This window comes from Chrysochloris asiatica, unplaced genomic scaffold (genome assembly GCF_000296735.1).
Source record: "Chrysochloris asiatica unplaced genomic scaffold, ChrAsi1.0 scaffold00011, whole genome shotgun sequence".
Classification (NCBI taxonomy): Eukaryota; Metazoa; Chordata; class Mammalia; order Afrosoricida; family Chrysochloridae; genus Chrysochloris; species Chrysochloris asiatica.
The window spans coordinates 25,263,024-25,283,967 of record NW_006408529.1 but is presented as its reverse complement, the minus strand read 5'-3'; the positions used below and the strand labels follow the sequence as shown (position 1 = coordinate 25,283,967).

The 20,944-nt window shown below is 36.9% G+C and overlaps 1 protein-coding gene across 2 annotated transcripts in view; it reads left to right on the top strand.

Annotated features, from left to right (window-relative positions):
* Positions 1 to 20,944, top strand: part of VPS37A (vacuolar protein sorting 37 homolog A (S. cerevisiae)) — a 41,017-nt gene that overhangs the window by 8,630 nt on the left and 11,443 nt on the right. The window contains exons 2-9 of one of the 2 annotated variants that reach the window (XM_006834468.1): positions 2,759 to 2,833; positions 8,444 to 8,558; positions 9,572 to 9,672; positions 17,058 to 17,280; positions 18,809 to 18,879; positions 20,458 to 20,585; positions 20,669 to 20,727; positions 20,808 to 20,876. In XM_006834468.1, the coding sequence (XP_006834531.1) occupies positions 2,759 to 2,833; positions 8,444 to 8,558; positions 9,572 to 9,672; positions 17,058 to 17,280; positions 18,809 to 18,879; positions 20,458 to 20,585; positions 20,669 to 20,727; positions 20,808 to 20,876 (841 nt within the window). The remainder of the gene's footprint in view (positions 1 to 2,758; positions 2,834 to 8,443; positions 8,559 to 9,571; positions 9,673 to 17,057; positions 17,281 to 18,808; positions 18,880 to 20,457; positions 20,586 to 20,668; positions 20,728 to 20,807; positions 20,877 to 20,944) is intronic. The other variant, XM_006834469.1, reaches the window with a different exon arrangement.

Here is a 20,944-nt window from a genome sequence, read left to right as displayed (position 1 = left end):
CTGGTTATATTGAATCTTATTTCCCTTAAGCAATCTTCCTTTCTCTAGATCATTTAGAAGAATTTTCTTGAATGAGATCAAATAACACCAATTGATTTTTCTTTTAGTGTAGTGTCAAGTACATAGTACTTTAAAAAAAAAAAATCATGATTCAGCCAGTCTTCCTCCATTGCTAGCTGAATCCAGTCACATCTTTTCTGCCCTCACCCCTTTCCTGAAGTACTTCAAAACCATCTCTGCTTTCTGCTCACCTGAACCAGAAACCTGGATAGTACTGTTTTCACGCAATTTTCTATTGCTGTTACACTATATTATTGTTAGTTTCCATCCAGTGAATTTCTACACATGGTGACCTCAGGTGACCCTAACATTTTCAAGACTTATCTTTCGGAAGCAGATCACTATCCCTGTCTTTTGGAACCACCAATCTTTTGGCTAGTTTTTAAGTGCCATCAAGTAGGTTCCGACTCATCGTGATCCTGTATAATAGGGCTTTCGAAGAGCGGTTGGTGAGTTTGAACCACCAACCTTGCAGTTCAAACCAACTTTGTGGTCCAGTGCTTTGTCCTACAGCACCACACCAGGACCTTTGGCTAGTTGTTGTTAAGTGCCGTTGAGTCGGTTACAACTCATAGGAACCCTGTATAGGGTTTCTAAGGAATGGCTGGTGAGTTTGAACCACTGACCTTCGGTTCAGACTGAGCTTGAAGTTCAGCGCTTAAAGCCGCACACCATACCAGGACTCCTTTTGGCTTGTAGGTATGCACTTAGCTCTTTACACCACTCAGTTTCTCTCCACTGCCACTAGACTCTACTATTTTTCTCTGCCTTCAATATTGTTCCCTCAGTTTTTTCTTCTACATGGCTGTCAGAGTAATCTTTCTAATATACAGCTTTGACCAACTCTTGCCAAAAACAGATCCATCTTCTTAGCTTGATTTCTGATTATCTCAGAAGGTGATAATATGGCAGAGAGGATGTCCAAAGTCCCCAGCTGCTCCATCTCTCCATGTCATCATCTCTGCCTCTATCTCTGGCTTCACTGCTTCCCTGGGTAGGGTTCTTCTCTCCGCTCTTCCCCCTAGATGATCCCAGGGACCTCTGCTCCTAGACTGAAAAGTTAATCACTCCCCTCCTTGCTACAAACCGTCCACCTTTATATTTCCAACCCTCACAATCAGTCCAGATAACAATTATTCACCATTGTATCGCAAGAGACCTATCTGCTTCTCCTTTCATCAGCCCCGCCTAGACAGATTGGATACTGCTCAGTGAAGATTCTACCTTCCTCCATGCCCTCTGGATCTAGGTTCCCTCTTGAAAGCTTGTAAGCCAGTCACTTCTTCCCTCTGTGACCTCCCCTTCCCCCCCCTTTCTGGGTAGCCAATGTCCAAGTTGCCCATCCCTGTCCTCTACTTGTGTGGAGGGGGTGGGAGTGATCCTCACTGTGAAGATTTGCTCCCTCTTTTGAGCTACTGCTTCCATAGGTGTAGGTCAGGTTCATCAAATTGTATCAGATTATTCTTTTTTTCCTCTTCTTTCTTCTGGTTGAGCTCTGATCATCCAGCCATTGAAGCCAGGTCAAGTGGATATTATCTGCAAGTGTGGATGTAGTTATGCATGTGCCCTCTCTTCTTATCAGCTGGATGCTTCACTCTTCACTCTAGTCGTCTGTGGCTGTGTCACTGACTCTGGGCCCAAGAGTCCTCAGGTCTTGCCACACTGCTGGCCAGCCAGGTCTCCAGCCGGGTTCACAGGAGTCCATTAAATGTTGTAGGGCTTAGCTTGCAACTCCACTGCTGCCCTTCCCTCACGTCCCCCTATTGGGGTGAACTTGGTCACCAATCAGAGCATGTATTCCCATTGGGTCCCAGCCTTCAAAAGAGGTTTACCCTGAGGGGATCAGACCACTTGCCTTCATGTCTCCTGGGCAAGCGATCCACTTGTTTGTTCTTAGAGTATTCAGTTGATCTGCCTGTATTGTTTGGTCTTTTTCCTGTCAGTCTTTCTTTCAGGAAGTTTCTTTTGTTCTTCTGGCCTCTCCAGTCTGGTCTGCGTATCCTTTCAAGTGGAAATTTCCCCTCAGAAGATTCTGGATGCTGTTCAGGAATCCACCTTTGGTCTTGTAATTACACAGACTTTTACAGTCTTCACTTTGCTTTATATTACTCTCTATTCCCTTGTGTTTTGGGGCTTTTTGTTGTCTGAAATATCATATCCTGAAAACCAACCTTAGAATCTAATCTCCTAAACATTCAAAAGTGATAATAAATCAATTTAGCATTAATACAAGAATTTTCCCTTGCCTCTTTATTTCAACATGGCTCTCTCCACTTTAAGGATTTCAGAATATTCTTGTTAGTTGCCATACAAAGACGAGAACTCATAGTGGCCTGTATATAGAACAGAATGAAATATTGCGTAGCCGTGGGCATTTTCATGATCATTGGGGGTTTGAATTTATTTGGTAGCTACTGTGTCATTCCATCTCATTGACGTTTTCCCCATTCTCACTGACCCTCTACCAAGCATAATGTCGTTTTCTAGTTATTGGTCTTTCTTGATGACATGTCTAAATTTGCTAAGCCTTTCTAACTGTGTTTTTTCCCCACCTGAAGACAGAAGATTTTCTAGCTTTCTAGATTCTGTGGATAAAATTAAAGTAATAGAGTTTTAGTAGGCTATAGTAATTAACATTTGTTTTTACAATTAATGGTTGTCTAACTTGGGATAATTTCTTTTTACATTTTTCTTATAGTATAGCTGAAATACAGAAAGATGTGGAATACAGATTACCATTCACCGTCAACAACCTGACTATTAACATTAATATGTGAGTAGAATTACATGCATCCTATGCTGTCATGTAATAGGACTTTTAAAAAATCTTTATTGCTGTCTGTGTTAGTTTTTATTAGAAATAACTTTTCTAAAGTGAACTTACTCTAAATATTCACTTTCTAATTAGAATTTATACTATGAACACATTATAGTGAAATACTTTTTGAAAGGTGGCACTGTAACTGATTTATATTGCTGTAACAATAAATACAAGAAAAATATGTAATAACAATCCTTATTGCTCTAATAATTTTTATTGATCTGCAGTAAAGTCTTTCCGGGAGCTAGACTGAGAATCAGAATGATAATGACAAATAATCCAAAGGATCATATGTGAAAACCATTAGAGATGTATTTTTATATCAGAAACAACTGAAAATACTCTCATTTCAGCACCAGCAATATATCAACCAGAATATTAAAGGTTACATTTTATTTACTGGTTAATATTAAGGAAAAAAACTTTTAAGATAAAAATATAATCTTGAGTTTAGTATTAAGTTACAATAGAGAAATATTATACAAATAGTCTTAAGTGTTATTCTTAGTCTGTAATATGAAAGAATTAAATTGTTTCCTCAGATTGTGTTAGGTGACTGATAGCTAGACAAAGTTCTTGGATCCGATTAAATGGTACCTAACTTCAAGACAGAAACCGTATCTTCTTCATTATATCCTCATTGCCTAGCATAGTGCTTGTTGTTTTGGTTAGGTGCCATCGAGTTGGTACCGACTCATAGTGACCCTATGCACAACAGAATAAAATGCTGCCCAGTCCTAGGCAAACCTCACATTTGAACCCATTGATGCTGCCACTTCGCCAATCCATCTCACTGGTGGTCTTCCTCTTGTTCTCTGACCCTCCACCTTAACAAACATGATATCCTTCTCCAGCGACTGGTCTCGCCTGACAATATGTCCGCAGTGTGAGGCAAAGTTTGGCCATCCTGGCTTCCAAGGAGCACTCTGGCTGCACTTCTTCCAATACAGATCTGTTTGTTCTTTTGGCAGCCCATGGCACTTTCAGTATTCTCCTCCAACACCATAACTCAAAAGCCTCAATTCTTTTACGGTCTTCCTTATTCACTGTCCACATAATACTAAAAAAACTCATTACCATTGAGTTAATTCTGCCTTGTTGTTGCTGTTAGGTGCCATTGAGTCGGTACTGACTCATAGCAACCCTGTGCACAACAGAACGAAACACTGCCCTGTCCTGGACTAACGTCACAGTTGTTGCCATGCTTGAGCCTGTTGATGCTACCACTTTGCCAATCCATCTCTCTGGGTGTCTTCCTCTTTTTCTCTGCCCCTCCACCTTACTAAACATGATATCCTTCTCCAGTGACTGGTCCTTCTTGGCAGTATGTCCGAAGTATGAGACACAAAGTCTGGCCATCCTGGCCTCCAAGGAGCACTCTGGCTGAACTTCTTCCAACACTGTTCTTTTGGTAGCCCATAGTAATTTCAATGTTCCCCTCCAACACCAAAAGCATTGATTCTACAATTTCCTTATTCACTGTCAAGCTTTCACATGCATATGAGGTTATTGAAAATACCATGGCTTGGGTCATGCGCACCTTAGTCCTCAAGCTGGCATTTTGGCTCTTCAACACTTTAAAAAGGTCTTGTGCAGCAGATTTGTCTAATGGCAATATGTCATTTCATTTTTTGACTGCTGCTTCCATGAGTGTTGATAGTTGATCCAAGAAGAATGAAGTCTTTGACAACTTCAATCTTTTCTCTCTTGATAAGAATGTTATTTATTGGTCCAGTGGTGAGTTTTGTTTTCTATACATTGAGATGCAATCCATACTGAAGGTTGTGCTCTTTGATCTTCATCAGTATTTTAAGTCCTCTTTACTTTCAGCAAGCAAGGTTGTATCATCTGCATATCGCAGGTTGTTAAAGAGTGTTCTTCCAATCATGATGCCATGTTTTTCTTTATATAACCCAGCTTCTCAGATTATTTGCTCAGTGTACAGGTTAAATAAGTATGGTGAAAGAATACAACCCTGTTGCACACCTTTCCTAATTTTAAACCATTCAGTGTTCCCTTGTTCTGTTTGAGTAACTGCCCCTTGGTCTGTAATACTTAACAATGTTGCCCATAGCTTGTCATGATCCACATAATCGAAAGCCTTCGTGTAGTCAATAAAGTATAGGTAAACATCTTTTTAATATTCTCTGCTTTCAGCCAAGATCCATCTGATGTCAGCAATGGTATCTCTCATTATACATCCTCTTCTGAATCAGATTGAACCTCTGGAAGTTCTCTGTCAATATGTGGTTGCAGCCGCTTCTGTATTACCTTTAGGAAAACTTTATTTCATGTGATATCAAAGAGATTGTCTGATGATTTCCACATTCTATTGGGTCACCTCTCTTTGGAATGGGCACAAATATGGATCTCTTCCAATCAGTTGGTCAGATAGTTGTCTTTCAAATTTCTTTGCAGAGATGAGTGAGTACCTCCTGTGCCACCTCACTTTGTTGGAAGATTTCAGTTTGTAACTCCACCTCATGGTGGTTGTGGTTATGTGCCTTGGAGTGGATTCCGACTTAGAGCAACCCTGTACAGGATTTCCGAGGCTATAAATGTTTACGGGAGTAGAGAGCCTCATCTTTTTCCTGTGGAACAGCTGCGACTGTATAATTCCGAGAACTGCTTCCTAGGGTATTCAAGTCTGTATATCTTTTATTTTACTTTTAAAATTTTTTATTGTGAACTGAGTGATAGTTTACATGGGAATACATTGACTTTACACCATCATTGCACTGCAATGGATTACAGTCTCCTCCATGCATCATCTTTCAACAGTATTTGCTTCCATTCCCTCTGTTTTTTTTTTTTTTTTTTTTTAGGGGGAAATGTACACAAAAACACTCAGGAATATATAATAATTTAAACAACCAAAGGGCAGGTTCTGCAAGCCTTCCTCTTGGCCACCAGCATTCAGTCCTTCTCTTTCCATGAATATACATCTCTCATGTCACTGCTTCTCTGGATAGGGTCCTCCATTCTGCTTGTGCTCTTCTCCCTTGATGGTCCTAGGGTCCTCTGTTTCTGGACTGTCAGATTAACTAGTTCCTGTTTTGGTTAAAGAACTTCTATCTTTACAGTTGTGACAGTCGCAGTTAGTCATGATAACAATTACTCACTGTTGAATCATAAGAAACTTATCCCCATCTCTTTTCACCAGATGCGTCTAGACAAAAACTATTCAGTGGAGATTCTATCTCCCCTCACACACTCTTAAACGAAACTCCCTCCATCTTGAAAATTTTTAAGCTAGTCAAGATCTGAATATCAAGCCATCGACGCTAGGTCAAATGGGTATTATCGGCAAATTTGGGTGTTCTCGTGCATCTTCCCTTACTTCATATCAACTTCACACTCAGCTCTAGTCCTCCATGGGTATGTCCTTGTCCATGAGCTCAGGAGTCCCCAGGTGTCATCACACTTTGGGCTGACCCAACCAGTCCTTCGTCTCCTCTAATATCCAGGTCAACGGGAGTGTATGGAACATGGTTGATTTTATCCAATTTCTTCATTGCTGTCTTTCCCCATCTTCCACTCACCAGTAGACCAATGTGGTCGCCAGCAAGCTTACATGCCTGCTCATGTGTACCCTTTGAGTTTCAGTGTTATAGGGAGTTTGTCCTGAAGGGACTTGATTGCTTATCTTGATGGCTTCCTGGCAAACAATTTGCTTATTTTTGTAGTTACCATATTTGTTTTGGGTTTTTCCTGATGATCTTTCTTTGAAGATATATCTTCTGTTGCTCTAGCTCTTCCAGGCTGGTCTGCTTATCCTTTCTAATGGGAATGTCTCACTTCAGAAAGTTCTGGATGGGGCTCAGGATTCCACCTAAGGTCATATATACTGCCAAGGCTCTTCAAGAGGCCTATTTCACTGAGCAAGTCCTAGAACCGCAGTCCAGTGCTTATGCTACAATACCACACCAGACTCATAATGACCCTGTATAGGGTTTCCTGGATAGGTGAGTGGCTGGTGAGTTTGAATTGTTGACCTTGCAGTTCAAACCACATCTCAGTTGAGTACTTAGCCTACAGCACTACACCAGAACTCCACAGTAGGCCTTTTCAAATACTAGTTGAATTAATTAATTAAAACATGAATATATAACTGTGTCAAGCATTATACTAAGTTAATTTTATATACAAGAGACTTCAAAAAGTTCAAGGAAAAATTCCTGTGTTGTTTTTTTTAATTCCATTTTTTTCCACAAAATTTTTGAAGGCCCCTACCTAGCATGTGAGCTATAGCACCTGAATTTTGGAGTCTTGGTTTAGCGCTGTAAGATGAACACTGGACCACCAGGTTGGTTTGAACTGCAAGTCCATTGTTCAAACCCATCAGCCGCTCCTCAGAAACCCTATACAGTGTCGCTATGAGTTGGAACTGATTCATAAAAATAACAACAATAACAGTGTTATTATGTGAGCCTTTGAGATCCACACAATATCCTTGCAAATTAGGGCAAATTACAAACACATAGATAATGAATAGCATAGGCAGGATACAAATTAACTTGGTTGGGCTCCAAAGACCATTCTTTGCCTTTTTGCTCAACTAGTTTAACCATCTTCAACTAAATGAGGGGCCTTCAGGAAATGCGTGGAAATTTTTTATGAAAAGGTAATGGGCTTTCCCACAAACTTTGTGAGGCCCAATTGTATAACTGCAAACACCTCATTCACTAATAGCAATTTTGTATCAGTTCCAAAGAAGCTTAAGATAATTCACTTTTTTTTTGTTTTGAGAGTTTACTATTCTTTAGTTGAAATCATGTGATTGACATCAAAGATGGGAGAGGTGTTAATTGGAAAATTTAGAAGGGAGCTGTGTAGAACCAAGGTTGCAATGGTTCATGCCTAATACTTTCCATTTTATCCACCTTCCTGTTTAACAAAATATTGGGAAATAATTCTTGGCAACACTTTAAAAGTAAAAATCTTTGCTGTTGAGTTGATTGTGATTCATAGCAACCTTATAGAACAGAGTAGAACTGCCCTATAGGGTTTTCCGAGGCTGCAAATCTTTACAGAAGCAGACCTGTCACATCCCTTCTTCCATGGAGCAGCTGGTGGGTTCAAGCAACCAACCTTTCAGTTAGCAACTGAGCACTTTAACACTGCCATCGGACTCTTAAGAAACCCACAAGGAAAGTTATATGGCCCGACTCTGTCGTCTAATAATTAGCCAGATTGCATTGGTAAGATTCACCCACTACAAATGCCTGATCTAGTTTTGAGCTGACATTTTGTCTAGTTAGTATATTGTGTTTCAGAGCTATTGATTGGCATGGTGTAAAGAATATTCTACAGTTCAGGATATATGTATTTCACATTGAGAAGGTTTTACTTTATTAACTTTATAGACTTGTCAAATTGTAACCTTTTGTATATTTGCAGTGAATTCAACACCCATAATAGAATACTTATAATTAAATAATCTAAATGAATGTGTGAAAATTTAATTTGCTTTTAACTTTGATTTAGGATTGTTAACTATATAGTTTCAGTATGTAATCTATGGTCTTTGTTTTTGTTTTTCTTCTGTTCTCTCATTACTAGATTGCTTCCTCCTCAATTTCCTCAGGAGAAACCAGTGATCAGTGTTTATCCACCAATACGACATCACTTAATGGATAAACAAGGAGTTTATGTTACCTGCCCATTAGTAAACAATGTATGTATACGGAATCATTTATTTCAGAGTAATATAATGGCTGTGCTGCTACTTTTGTACAAAATAGTTTAGAATGTGTCATTCCATACTTAAGAAAGAATAAAATTCAGATATGCCTAAAAGTTCTTAATATATGTCTGAGAGGCTTCAAAAAGTTCATAGAAAAGTGGAAATAAAAGATAATGGAATTATTCCAGGAACTTTTGAAGCTCCCTGGTGTGGTGTTGTATGCTAATGCATCAGACTGCAAAGTCGTTTGAACTGCAAGGTTGGTGGTTCAAGCTCACCAGCTGCTCCTTGGAAACCCTATACAGGGGTTGCTATGGGTCAGAACTGACTCGACAGCACTTAACAACATATATGATTAACATGTGGGACTATAACTTAAATATACTCAGTGTTTACTCTTGACTCTTAATAACTATAAATAATGAAATATTTCAAAGCCATTATTGATTAAGTAGACTTCTGACCTGATTTGTTAATGTGTCAGACTACAAAGCTGTTTGAACTGCAAGGTCTGTGGTTCAGTCTCACCAGCTGCTCCTTGGAAACCCTATACATGGTAGCTATGGGTTGGAATTGACAGCACTTGACGACAACAACAACATGAGCAAAAAGAATTCTGGTAGCATAGTGATTATGAATTGGGCTGCTAATCTCAGGGTTAGCAGTCTGAAACTACCAGCTGTTCCATGGGAGAAATATGAGGCTTTCTGCTCCCTTAAAGATTTACAACCTCAGAAACATACAGGGTCACTATGAGTGGCAGCCGACTTGGTGGCACACAACCACCACCACTAATATTCATGATATTGGGTCTATGAGAAAAGATTCTAAGTTGTGGATTGTCATTGTTTTTAATTGACACAATACCTTTCCTTTTCATTTAATTCTTGACTTATAAAAGTGAATTGAGATATAAATTTCAGAGTGACTTTACCCTAGTGAGACCTTATAGTCTTCTTTTTCTGAAAGTCATTTTAGTCTTCCTGTATAATTTTTGTTTTCAGTTTACAATGCATTCAGATCTTGGAAAAATTATTCAGAGTTTATTGGATGAATTTTGGAAGAACCCTCCAGTTTTGGCTCCTACTTCAACAGCATTTCCATAGTAAGAATATTTATAGTAAACTTAAAATTTTGCTTATATTTGGTTTTATTTTATCAAAATAATAAAAAAATAGTTTAAAAAATCAAATGATGTTAAAAGACAATGTGCCTATTAGTACATCCCCCCTTTTATATAAATACGTTTACACTTGTTGAAGGCAACTGAGTTTTACTCTTTTGGCTGTTTCTTCTACTATTTGTGTACATCTTTCTGAATAAGCCAATCTCTTGATGCTTTCATTTTTGTTATTATCTTTTGATATCTTATTATAGTGGATAGCATTTTTCACAAAACTTCACCCTCCCTGTTAAATTACTTCATGATTTTTATTTAAATCCTTATTTGGTGTTTTCAGTATTTTAACTTTCTAAATATTTTTCATTAGAAGACCAGTTTAATTTTCTACTCCTTTCAGCAGCTCTGAAAATCATTATCATCAAAATAATTTGACCAGACATTGTTAAACCTGTCTGGTGATTTCTAGGTTTCATTGTTTTCTTTGCAGACTTGCCTCCAGTTTTTCCTTCATTATGAACAAATTACTTTTTACATCAGCTACGTAGTTGTCACCTACGGACTTCCCTTTGATGTCATCCTGGGGTTTCCTTTTGCTCTTTCCTATATTAGATTTTCCATTTCCTGGATCCTGTGTTTTTCAGTTTCTTGGTGAATTTTTTAGTTTCTTGTTGAACTACCTTCCAGTAACTTCCTAAGTTAAGGTATGTTCCAGGTACAAAGGATGCTCCACTTTTTTGCATTAGCTGATGTGGCTTGAAGTCTGGGGGTTGACAGCTCATTTATGTCACATGCCTAACAGTTAATATTGACCATATGCTGAGATATTAGTTGAGGATGTCAGGCATATATTTATATGTAACTTCTCCATGTGGCCCAGGCTTCCTTATGTGATGGCAGTTAGGTTCTAAGAGCAAGCATCCCAAGGAGTGCAAGCCAAGTGGAAGCTATATTGACTTTTGTAACATAGCCCTGCATGTTTTTAAGCAACATTTCTGTTGTATTATGTTTGTAAAACTTAGTCACAAAGTCCCTATCTGGTTCGCAGGGGAGGAGAAATAGACTCTGACTCTTTGGGGTGGGGGTGGGGGGTGAAGTTTTGGAACAGCAAGTGGGACTAGAAATAATAATGATGTAGCTATTTTTGGAAAATAAAGTGTCACAGTTTTACTCCTGGACCCAATAATTCTCATCTCTCTTACTCGCAAAAAACGTACTCACCTCTTTCCTTCAAGAACTAGCATAGTTCCTGCCTTTATAGACTCAAGCTCCTTCCAGATGTCACTAAAATCAGGTTTGACACCAGTGAGTTTCCCAGGTGCGATTCTCAGGACAGCTCCTTAAGACAAGTCGATTAAAGAGACGGTTAGCTGCCCTGTCATGCCACGATAACACAGACCTGGGATAACACTCTTACTCAATAGGGAGGAAATGGGAGGCACATGGGAGCCGCTGGTTCATAGCAATTCAGAAATCCAGCTGGGCACAGTGTCCATTCTTTGATTAGGACTTAGTCTTACTTCACGGGAATACTACTTTACAGAATCGCTGTAACATTTGTATGCAGCTCAGGAGTTTATTTTCACCCTGCCTCCTCCCCTTAGAAATTTAAGGGTCCACATTTAGGGTCCTTTTCATTTAGTGCAATCTCTGCCCCTTTTAGATCAAGATGATACAGTTCCTTTTTTTTTCCATATTAAAACAGCCATAATTGAAATTTTTATTTTCCATACCAAGTGTTGGCATTGTTTTTGTTGTCAAGATGTGTGTCGTGTAATCCATTCAAGATGATCACTTAGTCCAAGTTAATGACGCTTATAGCCTTCAAGAGTACTGACGGAAGCACTAGGAGCACATACTGAGGCCATATTTCTGGATTAGACCATGCCGGTTTGAGCACACATGGCAAGAGCAGGAACCCTGGTTGAATTTTTGCGGGTGGCTCCTGTAGAGTTGCTGGTGATCCATCTTGCTTTGAGGAATACACCAAGGCAAAAGGCTACAATGTTTTGTTTTTAAAGTTTTTATTGAGTGAAGGTTAACAGAGCATATCAGTTCTCCCTTATAAAATACATACATGTTTTGTTTCATCTCATTAATTGCAGTCCCCACAATATAACATCGTTTATTCCATTTCCTCCCTGTGTTTTCTGTTTCCATTCCTCCTCCTTTGCTAAGCCAAAGTTTGTCTTTGGGTAAATACTGACTTTTTTTTTTATCTCAAATGATTGATTATTCTAAGGTGTGTATGCCTTACTAGTGTCATCACTGCCTTATAGATCTATCTGTTGTTTTGCTGAAAATTGAGTCTTTCTCTTACATTTTACTTTCACTGAGACTTTTGAGAGACAATGTTGTCAAAAACATTAGAAGCCCTAGGATGCCTTTTGTCTAAATGACAGTTTTCAGAGAACCTTGGTTCAGGTTCTTTCAGAGATCTTACCAAAGAAGTTTCTAGCTTCATTCTCAACTTGATCTTTGCACTGAAATTTTTTCTTCCATAGAACTCTCAGAGAATCTGGGAGTGAGAGATGGTTTCTAATTTGAAATCCAGGAAGTCCTGTCTCTTATATTTAATACTTCTCTTTATTTTTTTTCTCTCACATTGTAGAGTCAGTCAGATTTTTCAACATTGCCTAGAAATATCCTTAGCTAGATCATCCAATACACTAGATACGTTTTCTATTTTCCACTTTATTCTAAGCAAACAGTATTGGTAATCTGTCCTTTAATATGTAGCAAAGGTCCCCTTCCAATAACTTTCCTCACTTTTCCTTTACACGCTCATGAACAGCCTCCTCAAAGAACTATCAGGCTCTTCAAGTCAATCTTGTTGAGGACCTTCAGGCTGGCACACTCTCCTGAGGGTACTTCCACTTCAGCCACCTGCTCAAACCCAGAGTTACTCCTGTGTTTTAGGGGTTTTTGGTCAAAGCCGTGTTCCACTTCCACGTCACAAAATGTGTTCTAAGGTTGTATATCCAATGACTCACAAAATTATTGCTTAGAACCATGAAAATAATATTTTGCTTGCTAATTTGCAACAATGTTCATTGGGGTGGTTGAAAGGCTGGTGACTAGAATCACCCAAAAGCAACTGACTTAGTCACTTGTCTGGCAGTTGATGCTGGTGCTCAGCAGAAGCTTCATGTGGAGTTAACAACTAGAAAATCTAGATCTTACTTCCTTGTGTTGTGTGTCTTCAAAATCCCCTTAGTTTTGTTAGTTTGTACAGTTAAAAAATTTTTTCTAGGTTGAAGTGGTTTTTCACTCAGAATTATGAAGGCATTGTTCTGTAGTATATATAGAAGGATGAGTTAAAAAAAATATTGCTCTTAGAGTTCCAATTCATACATACATGGGTTTATTTACATAAAACATGTTTAAACATGTCTTTCGGATCACTGGTTGGCTGCAGACAAATTCTCTCAGTAATACACTTGTCTTAGTCTTCTTAGGGTGCCTTCAAAAATAGGTCTACTCAAAAATAGTGACTTCTGAGGGAATCTGATGGGCAGTTAAATTCAAGACAGAGAGGTCAACTAAGAAGATTATGGTGACTGGTTTTGTTTTTTGTTTTTGTTTCTTTTTTTTTGGTATTCCAAAGGGGTAATCTAGTTAGATTTTCTTGAAGGACACAGGATGATCACAGGGACTTAATATGAATAAGTTTTAAGAAAATTAAAAATTGCACTGGTGAGAAAAGGGTCAGGAAAGTTGCTGCAAGATACACATTTTTTCTACTACAACAGTGCATTCTTTGAGGGTAGGAAAGCTGTCCTAGGGTAATTTCATTGGAAAACCTTATTCCATACACCTTAGAGCCCGGATCTTGTCCTTCAGACTTCTTTTTGTTCCCCAAACTCAAAGAACATTGAAAAGGAGTATGACTTAAATCCCTCGAGGATACCAAAACTGGTGTTTTGATGTGGTGTAAATCAAGTTAAAATTTTTCTGGAAGTTTTAGAGATGGAAACCTTACCTTCAAAAGTGTATAGACCTAAAAAAAAAAAGTGTATAGACCTACCTAGATGTCAGAAACAGTAACTTCACATTTTTAAAAGTGGTTTACTTTCTTCTTGTTAGTTGCCATCAAGTTGGCTGCAGCTCATGGTGACCTTAAAATGAAACGTTGCCTAGTCCTTTTCCCTCTTCATGATCATTGGTATGTTAGAGTCTCTTGTGGTGGCTATTGTGTCAGTCCATCTTACTGAGGGTTTCCCTCATTTTCATTGGCTGTTTACTTAAAATTTGGTGAGTCAGAGTCTTGCCATCCTCACTTCTAAGGAACGTTCTGGTAGTTGTTCTTCTAAGACTTGATTTGTTTGTTCTTCGGGCACTTGATGATATATTCATTATTCTTTGCCAACACCACAGTCTGAACTCATCAATTATTCTTCTGTTTTCATATGCATATGAAGCAATTGAAAAGACCAGGTATGTTTGAATCAGACATACCTTGTCATCAAAAGGGACATCTTTGCTTTTTCAAACATTAAGAGGTCTTTTGTAATAGAGTTGCCTAATGCAGTGTATCATTTAATTTTATTTCACTGCTGCTTCCTTCCATGGGTATTGGTTTTTGGGGCCAAGTAAAACAAAATCCTTGACAGCGTCAATCTTTTCTCCATATATCAAGAAGCTTCTTTTTTCTTCTTTTTTATCATGAAGCTTCTTATTGGTCCATTTGTTTCTTTATTTTGAAGTGCAATCCATATTGCAACCTTTGATCTTCATCAGTAAGTCTTTGCTTTCAGCGAGCAAAGTTGTGTCATCTGCATATTACAGGTCGTTAATGAGTCTTCCTCCAGTCCTGAAACCCTATTCTTCATATTGTCCTGTTTCTCAGATTATTTCTTCAGCATATAGATTAAGTAAAATGAAAGGTTACAACTTTGCCACACACTTTTGCTAGTTGTATGTGAACCATACAGTGTCACCTTGTTTTGATCAAACAACTGCCTCTTGATCCTTACACAGGTTCTGTATGAGCATAATTAAACCAAAACCAAACCTAATTCTGACTCATTGCAACCCTATAGGACATAATAGGACATAGTAAAATGGCCCTGTCACCTTTCTGAGACTGTAAATTTTTCTCCCATGGATGCTTCAAGCATTTAGTCACTGAGCCGTCAGGACTCTTTTGAGCCCAATTAAGTTTTCTGAAATTCCCATTCTTTACAATGTAACCCATAGTTTGTTATGATCCACACAGTCAAATGAATGTCTTTGTATACTTGAAAAAACACAGATATACATCTTTCTGCTTTTCTTTGCTTTTGCAAAGATCCATCTGCCATTAGCAGTGATATCCCTTATTCCACATTCTCTTCTGAAACCAACTCAAACTTCTGGCAGGTCCCTGTCAATGTACAGCTGTACATTGACATTTTTTAAAGTTAACTTCAGCAGAATGTAGCTAGTATATGATAGTAATGATGCTGTTCGATAATTTCTGCATTCCATTTGATTGCCTTTCTTTGGAATGCACATGAATGTGCATCTGTTCCATTTGTTTGGCCAGATAGCTGTCTTCCCAATTTCTTCACATAGACGCAAAAGAGCTTTCAGGGCTGCATCAGTTTGTTGAAGCATCTCAATTGGCATTTAATTCCTGGAGCCTTATTTTTACCAGTCCCTATAGTGCCGCTTGAATTGACTTCAAGCTTGCTATTAAGTTTAAAATAAAGCAAGTTGGTTCAAAATTATTAAGATACTAATTCAGGGAGAGTATAGTATTTTCTCCAGGCAATGTTTCGTTCTGCTGTGCATATAAGGTCGCTATGAGTCAGTACCGACTCAGTGGCACCTAGGAACAACAACATAGTATTTTCTCATGTTGATCATATTGTTTTTCAAATTACATATTCACATAATTCAGTAATTCAGTAATACCTTTAAAGTTAAGATAAAAATCAGCCATTCTTTGAAATTAATAATATCAGAAAGCTTTTATTTTATTTAATATTTGGAATGGGTCCTATATTCATTTTGCTCAAAATTTAAAAAGTATAAAGGCATATGGAATGAAAAGTTTCATTTTTCTATCCCTCCTTTTTCCCTTGCAACTTAGTTTTTCTCATCTAAAGTGGTTCTTTTGTGTGGATGTTTATATAATACACAAGTTTGAAGGGGCTTCAGAAAGTTCATGTACAAATGGAATTGAAAGATAATGGAATTTTTCCATGAGCTTTTTGAAGCCCCTCATATGTATATGTAGTATTTTATTCCCTTTCTTTACCACAAATGGTGCCACACTTTATTATTATTATTTTACTAAATTGTATAAATTGGTGAGCTTTTCATGCTACTACATCAGGTGCTTCCTCATTCTTTTTTATGGCCACAAAGTATTCATTTTATGGATGTACCATCATTTTATTTAACAAGACTCCTATTGATGATATTTTTGTTGTTTCCAATTTTTCCTAAAAGGCCTACCTTTCATCTTTGCCCTCAGTGCTGCAGTGAATAATCTTAAAAAATAGTATTTTACCCAAATGTGAGTATATTTGTTGTGTTGGATAAATTCTAGAAGTGGTATGCACATTTGTAATTTTGACAAATAACTCCAAAATTGCCCTCTAAAGGACTTGTACCAATGTATGCTATACAAAATGTCTAGTTCCTCATATCCTTTGCTAAAATTTTCAGAATGGATCTTTGCCAGTCATACAGGTAGAAAATAGTATCTGTTAATAGAATGATTTTTTTCTTTTATGTGCATACTGTTGTGTTTTTATTTTGCTGTTGGGTTACTAGTCTAAAAGTTCTTTATATATGAGGGGTCTTCAAAAAGTTTGTTGAAAAAATTCCAGTATCTTTTAAATCTGTTTTTCCACTAACTTTTTTAAGTCTCCTTGTATTATAGAACTGATCACTCTATAATAGAAGTTTCACATGTTATCAAATAGGCATTTGTCTTTACTTATAATGGGTTTTATCATGTAGAATTTTTTTTTATGTGTGGAGTTTATCATTACTTTCTCTTATGATTTCTAAATAAGAGATCACAGAAAGTCCTTTCCCATCCCAAGACTATAATTTTCCAATGATTTCTTTGAGTTCTTTTAAGATACTGATTGATACCGATGAAATTCTGAAAACTCAAAAATGGCCCCATGTATTCATTTCTACTCTGGCCAGATTAATTGTATGCTTTTTTAAGCATTCATCTTCTTCATGGGAACCACAGTTCTCTTTCCTTGGGGTTTTATATTTGATCAATTTATATTAGATTTAGTTCAGTTATTCACAGTATTACCAGCTATAAACAGATTCCATCTATATGCATGATTACTGCTGTTTAAAACCATTGTATATATTTTACCGCTAAAATCTTATGTATCTTTTCTGTTTTTCTTTAGCCTCTATAGTAACCCAGGTGGACTGCCTCCTTATGCTTCTCAGGGTTTCTCATTTCTTCCTCCATATCCCCCACAAGAAGCTACCAGGACTATCACTTCTGTATCCGTTGCCGACACTGTTTCTTCAACCACAAGTTATACCACGGCCAAACCTGCTGCTCCTTCATTTAGCATTCTTTCAAGTCTGCCGTTACCCATTCCCACGACAGATACTTCAGCACCAGTTAGTATCTTTGTGTATCTTTATTTTTTATTTTTAAACCTATCAGTCAGTAAGCCATTTATCATATGCTTGCATTGTGCCAGCTTCTAAGGAACAAAAAGATAAAGCAATGAAATCATTTTTCAATCAGAGTAGCAAACAGTACAGTAGAGGAAACCAACAAATAAGTAAGTACTTACACATTGAAAACTTCCTATAGAATAGAGAGATACACAGTCTATGGTTATATTGGATACACAGCTGAGGGAATAGTCAATGCTTGCAGGGACACCTTTACAAAAAATACTTTAATCTTCAATCCTCACACCATGCCTGATACTCAGTAAAATGAGATGAATAAACAAATGAATAGATTCATGCTTTTGAGGATCAGAGTAGTTTAAAAGATGGTTATGAATTTTCTAGAATAAGAAGGGGCAGTTAGTGTATCTGGCATTCTCTGAAGACATGAAAGTGTTGATGCAGGCACGAAACATAAACCAGATGGTCTGTGTGTGAATCTGTCTATGATCAATCTCTCTGGCCATTGTTTAGGCTAGAGAGATAAGGTGTAACAAGTGATTGTATAGGAGATGCAGACATCATATTGTAGGTGTTATGTTGTATCATGGTAAGGGTTCCAGGTATCCTGTTGCTGGTTAAAAAAAAGTGTTTTTCAAAAAAATTAAGATGGTAACTTGACATGTGGGATGTAACTGAAGAAGAACCAAATATTTAGTGCATGAAACATATAAAGAGATTTTTAAACATTCATTTTCACCCCTTAGAAGTGAATAGCATCCACAGTGTAAAACCTTATTACATCCAACAATACTAATTTCAGAATATATAATCATTTAGAAAATGAACACAGGTGTGCTTTATTTTTCTAAGTCATTTCATCACTGTATTAATGAATAGTATATGAAAAAGCTACAAATTAGTATTATATATACTAACCTGGAGCCCTGGTGTGGTGCTGTGGGTTAATGCACTGGATTGCAAAGTCTGTTAGAGCCACAAGGTTGGCAGCAGTTCAAGTTCACCAGCTGCTCTTAGGAAACCCTATACAGTGTCACAATGGGTCGGAACCAACTCGACGGCACTTAAAAACAAAAATAACATACTGCTCACCTACTGTACTATTTTATTAATAAAATATAATTATTTGTACTTTGTGAAATAATTTTTTATATGTATGCTTTTCTCTTGATATAAATGTATTCATATATATAAATCCACAAATAATTCTCCACATTGTCACAGATACACTTAGATTTATTTTACAGTCATCTATTTGCCTTAAAAAGAGAACTAACATTGGTGCTCATATGATCACCCTCCCTCTCAAAAAAAAAAAGTTACAATGAAAAAAAATAAACTGAAGGAAGAAAGGGAGAGTATAGATTGAACTGTAAAGTTGAAGCTATAATAGTGAAAGCAGTTAGGAGAAGTGGTACATTTAAACTTATTTAAACTTATTTTTGTAAGCAAATGAAAACAGTTGCAAAGATGGTTGGAATTTAATGCTATTTAAAACTCCTTTTAGATAAGCCAAAATGGTTCTGGTTACAAGATGCCAGATGTCCCTGATGCATTTCCAGAACTCTCAGAACTAAGGTAAAAAACTTGAAGAGCATATTTGGCATTTGTTACTTTTATTTTTCATTGCAAACTAGATCATCATTGTCATATTTACATTGTATAAAAGGGAACACAGTGGCTGTAGGGTAAGCACACTAGCTACTTTATGGGAGAAAGATGAGGCTTTCTGCTTCTGCAAAGATTTACAGCCTCAAACCCTATTTAGATTTTCTATGAGTCAGAACCAACTTGATGGCACACAATAATTACAACAACATTGAATAGAAAGAATTTTCAAAGTCTAGCTATGCCTATATTGTAGTTCTCTTAGTGGAAATATTTTATAAGTCACTGTTAGGTCTTGTAGGTTGTATGTATTGAGTGACTAGTATATATCCAGAGATTTTTCATGAAGCTGGGAATGATAATAGTTACCAAAATAACAAGGTCATTTTTCTCATTTCACTTACATTCTTTTGAAAATTATTTTTAAATGCATGCTTCTTGAAGATTTCATTATATATCTTGGCCTATTTTAGACCTTTTTATTGTTTAATTAATAGAACTTTGTATGTGGTAAAATAGACTAAAGTTATCAAATTATTGTTAAGGTATTTCTACAGAGCTAAAATTTGTGGCAAATAAGTTTGTACCATTCAAGTTTATGGCATTTTTCATGAACCTCTGTTCCTCTAAGATGCTACATGAAAAAGCAGTTTTGTGACGACTCAATTTGAGGAAACACTTCATCTTTTATGCCCCCAACTAAAGAGTACAATACTCATAAAGCCCCTATTATTACTATGTTGGAATGAAAGGAATGCAAAGAAGCTTCTTATATTATCTATGAATTTAACTTCTTTGAATTTACATTATTATTAGATGACGCATATGCTTTGTAGAAATAGAGCATAAATTTTACTTATCAGAAAGCCACCTGGTTCCTGTCAGGGAACTTGAAGTAATAAGTGATATTCTAAAGCAATGAAATTAAACAAAAGAAAAAATATTTCAATATGTTACTGCTCTCATATTTTAAGGACCTGCCTCAGCTGAATAAGGAAGAGCTCTAGTTTCATCCTTTTTTCTTTTCCTAAGTTGATTTTGTTATTGATTATTAATTTAAACCACTCTGGTAGCGTAGTGGTTACGAATCGGGCTGCGAACCTTAAGGTCAGCGGTTCGAAACTACCAGCCGCTCCGCGGGAGAAAGATGAGGCTTTCTACTCCCGTAAGGATTTACACCCTCGGAAACCCTGTACAGGGTCACTATGGGTCGGAACCGACTCGACGGCACTTAACAACAACAACAACAAATAATTGTGAACACTTCCCCATAGTTGCATCAGTGTATCTATTAGACCAGAATTTACTGCTACAGATTCTGTAAGAATGCAGGCTATTTTATGTTCATCCATTGTGGTTTCAATTTTATTTGCTATTAAGGTTAAAATTAGCCTTCTTAGATTTATTTATAAAAATAGGTACCTTAGAAGTTATTTAGAACCCTATTGGTGTTAGATGAAATTTTAAAATAATGACTATTTATCCTCATGGGGAAAAACTGGATGACTGATTTTCATTAACAACATTTTATTTCTCTTGTGTTTCTAGTGTGTCACAACTCACAGATATGAATGAACAAGAGGAGATATTACTAGAACAGTTTCTGACTTTGCCTCAACTGAAACAAATCATTACTGACAAGGATGACTTAGTAAAAAGTATTGAGGAACTAGCAAGTATGTCTTCTCTTGCTTCGGCTCATATTTTCGATGAAAAATGTGCTGTTTACTTAGAAATAAACCAGTGATTTATCTTATAGGAAAAAACCTTCTTTTGGAGCCCAGCTTGGAAGCCAAACGGCAAGCTATTTTAGATAAGGTGGGTTTATTATTATTTTGGAGACTATAATTATGTAATTTAAAAAATAAAATCTAACAATATTTTTATTTTTCTTTTAGTATGAATTACTTACACAAATGAAATCTACTTTTGAAAAGAAGATGCAAAGGCAACATGAACTTAGTGAGGTAAGGTTGTTTCACTTTTTTCCTTTACCATTTAAGAATTTTTTCTTAATGTACATGAAACACATTTT